The following is a 5,101-nucleotide window of genomic DNA, read 5'->3' on the forward strand; positions in this document are numbered from 1 at the left end:
ATTCCCAAAATCAGTCCAAACGGGGCCTTAGTTGGATTCCTGCAACGGCAAGCCATGGCCCAGTTAGTTCGCTTTCCTTAAAGGAAAATTAGATCGACTTTTATTTAATTTTGCCACAAGCCCACAACTGACAACTCCTACTTGTCAAGTGGCTCCGGTTTGGAAGAGGCTCCGGAGAAGATCTGCTAGAAATGTGGCGGCGGTTACGAGCGCGATACGATGCCCAACGGCGGCGACCGTGGAGGCAAGTAGGATTGGCGGTCTGCGCGGTGGCGGGTGGTGGGCATGGGCCTTGGCGGCTGGAACGAGGGGTAGCTGGTGGCATTGTAGAAAGAGTAAACAGGTCGTGCCGCAGGAGCTTCATGACTTCTCGTGAGCCGTCGGATGACGATTCGATGGCTAGAATCAATCGCCATAAGATTAGCCATTCTTCGCGCATGCGAAGGATAGCCCCTGCGATATTCTTATTACTAAAACACATGACATGAAAGCGTAGAAAGCCAGAAGACGTGTACATCGATCATCCCTCACCCGTACTTATTAATAACACACCGCACGCACCATAGAACACGAGCTTGCGGTCGACGGCCGACGCACCGTGCACGCATTCAGTTCTTGTCCGCCGCCAAAGCGCCTGCCGCGGCGCCCCGCCGCATCTTGGCGTGCTCGACCACCCTGCCGAAGTCCGGCAGGGCCGCCCTGGCCGCGCCGAGCGAGGCGAAGCGCTCGGCCCAGGCCGCGAGGAGCGGGGTCCTGGCGGCGTCGAGGAACCTCACGCCGAGCAGTACCTCGGACGCGCGCACCCACACGAGCAGGCCGCCCAGTGCGACGTCCACGTACCCGACGCTGTCGCCGCCGAAGAAGGGCCTCCCCTTGGCGCAGTGCCCCAGCGCGCTCTCCAGGACCGCCACCGCCGCCAGCATCTGCTTCACCCCCTCCGTCATCTCCGCGCGCGTCCTGGTGCCGTCGAGCATCCGGAACCACGGCTCCACCAGCTGCTCTCGATCAACCACGCACACGCATACACGAACGAACGCTCAGTTGCGCATCAGTTCAATTAATGGCGCAGGACACGGAATAAAGGACGCTGAGGTGACCAACACCAACCTTGGTCTCGATGAAGGCGACCCAAAAGCGAGCGACGGCGCGTTCGTAGGGGTCGGCGGGGAGGAGCGGCGGTCCGGCGCCGGCGAAGGCCTCCTCGATGTAGTCCACGATGACCACGGACTCGCAGAGCGCCCTGCCGCCGTGGAAGAGCACGGGGACCTTCTTGTGCACGGGGTTGCTCTCGAGGAGGAGCTGGCTCTTGTTCGTGAGGTCCTCCTCCACGTACTCGTAGCGCAGGCCCTTGAGGTGGAGCGCGAGCTTCACCCGGGACCCGAACGGGCTGAACCAGGTGCTCAGAAGTTTCAGCTCATCGCCTCCACCTGCCATAGTTTCCTGCAGAGCTCGCTAGTCGCGTGCTAAGTTTTCGTTTGTTCCCCCTTGCCGTGTGATTGCTGGACAAAGAAGATGGAAGAAACAGTGGTATGTATAGAGCTTCTGGCGTTGGTTACTCCGTCGTTGGATGCAGGAGTGGTTCGGGTCAACGGAGGACAAGTGTAGGGAAGAAAGTAAACAATAAATTCACGAGTGGTTGAGTCAAAATCCAGGAGCTACACGAATCGCACAACAAGGTTCAGTTTGCTTTACGCATGTCGCCTGGGTCAGCGGCTCGCGGAATGTAGGGCGGTAGGCCGTAGGGCACATGGACTTGGACGTACGGGCTCTCGGATTTCGTAGCCAGTTTTAAGTTCTAACGGTGCACGCGTCGGAGGATTTCTGCGAGGGAGAATGGTAAAAAGGAAGTAGCAAAGTCAGTCAGCTTACGCCATGGCCACCGCCCCAACGCAACGAACAAAGGGCGCTGTTATAAGTCGTGCATGCTACTAGAAGAATACATCACAAATCAAAATTTCCACGTGACAAAAAAAAATGAAAATTAAATGAGACATAGTTCCGCAACCGAGCGTTTAAATTAACTTTGGATTGCGCCTTAATTATGTTTAGATGATATTTTCCTTCAAAAATATTTTTTTTCTACGAAGTGTAACATTTTTCATGAAGATGAACAAGGGTCAGGCCCAATTTCACGAGAAAAATGTACAAGATCTACGAAAAAAATATTTTTACAAGAAATATTCTAATTTCACAAGAATAGTGGTCCTGTATTTCGGGAAAACGCTCCAGGTTCATTATTATTTTCCAATGATTTTTTTATTCATATTATGACATGACGAGCATTTAGTTTTATTATAACATAAGATACATAAATTATGAAGAAGATGAGACCAAATAATTAGTAGTGATACAAAAAATTGTATGAACCACTAGTATATATGCTTTCATATTCAAATTGAATGTGTTTTTATTATTTGTGCAATTCGTTGGTAATAATTATGAGTTAAACTACTGTAATATCATGGCCTTGGTATATGAATTTGTTGCTATTTATTTTATTTGTTTGTTTTATTATTTGCCGATAATCTGTACTAGGCAATCACATTATGTTCTAATGATGTGAATTAGCAGATAATGGTGGAGTTATGTGAACTTCGAGAGAAGTTCTCCCTCTGCCTCAAATTAAATTAACCTCTAGCTAAAATTTTTATCCCAAATTAAATCAACTTCTACACCTAGCTCCCTCTTTTACTCCACGTATTCACACGTGCCAGTTAATATGCAATGTTAAGGTGCAACAACATTTAATTTGCTCTCCATTCAACCAATGATCACTTTAGTTGTTAGATATGGTAATTAAACACAACTTTTTAATGAAGGACAACTAGGTCTTTTCTCCTTCTCACTAAACCGCCCGAGATTTATTATAAATTGATTTAATTTGGGATGGAGGGAGTATGAGATAATTTGTGGTTGTTGGCTTATCCTTAAAAATTAGGTCAACTAAGGCAGCCTTTTGGCGGAGGGGGCACGCGTGCACAACAGCGTTTTGGTAGAGGGCCAGACACGATGGCGTTTTGGTAGGGAGCGGCGCTGATTTGGAAAGAGAAAGAGCGTGGGTGCCAGTCGGTGAATCTGGAGAGGCTAGGATTTCATAGTGCTAGGCCTTGGTAACTTTTGCATGTGGGTGGGCCAAATATCTGGACCCTATTTGCCGAGTGACAATCCGATCCGTGTACGAGTATTTGCCAACAGATCCGCCAATGGTATAGGAAATATGTTTACCGATATACAGATAATTTGTAGAGCCGACACAGGAGGAACAGAAGAGCAAACCAATGCAAGTGATGGCGGCAACCAGCAAGGTTGTTAACGAACGTGGTTGGGAACGGTAGTTATTTTAGTTAATATTGGTTGCTAATTTATTTCCTTAGTAATGTCCAAACTGCACTAGGAAACCCTCGGCCTCTTGATAAAAGGTTATGAAGAATAACAATAACCCCCTCCATTTCACAACAACACTCGAGAAATATTTGCTATCACATATGTAGTAGGAGTATGTATTGTGCCACCATTATTTATCATACAAACATCTATAAATTATTGATTAACATACCGCGAACAAAAGCAGCATGGAAACCATACTTTTTAAAATGGAGTACATGAAAGCCTAGAAATGGAAAAACGACGACTACATCAACCATACATATACCACAATGACTGCAAGCTCATGCACACGGTGCAACCGAAGAACACAACGAAATAAAAAAAAGGTAGAACACAAGGATATATGTGGCTTTTATAATCAGTTATGTGGTCTTGAACGAGCTCAAGACCCGTTGGTTCAGTTGCTCGCCGCCACAGCGCCTGCCGCCGGGCCCCGCACCCTCATGGCGTACTCGAGCACCCTGCCGAAGTCTGGCAGGGCCGCCTTGGCCGCGTCAAGCGCGGCGAAGCGCTCCGCCCACGCCGACAGGCGCGGGGTCGTGGCGGCGTCGAAGAACTTGACGCCGAACAGCACCTCGGATGCGCGCACCCACACGAGCAGGCCGCCCAGCGCGATGTCGACGCACCCGACGCCGTCACCGCCGAAGAAGGGCTTCCCCTTCGACGCGGCGCACTCCTCCAGCGCGCCCTCCATGGCCATCCTCGCCTCGAGAATCTGCTTCAACCCTTCGGCCTTCTCGCTGCGAGACTTGGCTCCTTCGAAGAGCTGGCTCCACGGCGCCACGAACTGCACGCGCCACACAAACACATCACACACACAAAAAAAAAATTAAACAAACGCTTGAACCTGCATTGTCGATGGAATCGCGAGTAACATGTGCATGTATCGATCCAAACAGTAGATGAATGCAATGCAAGACCTTGTTCTCGATGAAGGCGACCCAGAAGCGAGCGACGGCGCGTTCGTAGGGGTAGGCGGGGAGGAGCGGCGTCCCGGCATCAGGAAAGGCCTCCTCGATGTAGTCCACGATGACCATGGACTCGCAGAGCGCCTTGCCGCCGTGGAAGAGCACGGGCACCTTCTTGTGCACGGGGTTGCTCTCGAGGAGGAGCCGGCTCTTGTTCGTGAGGTCCTCCTCCACGTACTCGTAGCGCAGGCCCTTGAGGTGGAGCGCGAGCTTCACCCTGGACCCGAACGGGCTGAACCAGGTGCTCAGAAGCTTCAGCTCATCGCCTCCACCACCTGCCATTCCCTGCGAACGTTTCGTCTTCTTTGTTGAGCAGCCGTGTTAATTTGTTGCCTCTTGCTGTGTGATTCTTTGGGCAAAGCAGAGTGGCGGTATATATAGAGCTGGGGCCATCATTTCGATCGTAACGTTGTGCGCCAACGTTGATTGACTGATGAGAATTTTGCAAGAAACATACGTCGCAGGAGTGGTCGTGCCGTCAACGGAAAACTTGGGAAAGTAAGCAAATTCACTAGTGGTTCACAACCCAGGAACTACACATACAGATCGAAGGACAAGGTTCTAACCTCCGTTTGTATTGGCTGGTAGAGTCGGAAAATTGACGGCAAAAAATCCATATTCGACAAAATGTACGTAACTAGCAAAATGAAAATTCGAATCCAACTCATCCGATTGGCACTGGATAAAAATATTTACATATCTTTTTTAGGAGAAAAAATATAGATATATCTGATTTGTTCATGGAT

The 5,101-nt window shown here is 49.7% G+C and overlaps 1 protein-coding gene across 1 annotated transcript; it reads right to left on the reverse strand.

Annotated features, from left to right (window-relative positions):
- Window positions 1–329: 329 nt before the first annotated feature.
- LOC112873197 lies at window positions 330–4,637 on the reverse strand. Its single transcript, XM_025936214.1, has 4 exons — window positions 4,263–4,637; window positions 3,827–4,174; window positions 1,108–1,440; window positions 330–995 (listed from the first exon to the last, which is right to left on the reverse strand). Exons 1-4 carry the CDS (start codon window positions 4,635–4,637, stop codon window positions 609–611), a joined length of 1,443 nt encoding a protein of 480 aa, XP_025791999.1. The 3' UTR covers window positions 330–608.
- Window positions 4,638–5,101: the final 464 nt, after the last annotated feature.

Source organism: Panicum hallii, chromosome 9 (genome assembly GCF_002211085.1).
Source record: "Panicum hallii strain FIL2 chromosome 9, PHallii_v3.1, whole genome shotgun sequence".
NCBI lineage: Eukaryota > Viridiplantae > Streptophyta > Magnoliopsida > Poales > Poaceae > Panicum > Panicum hallii.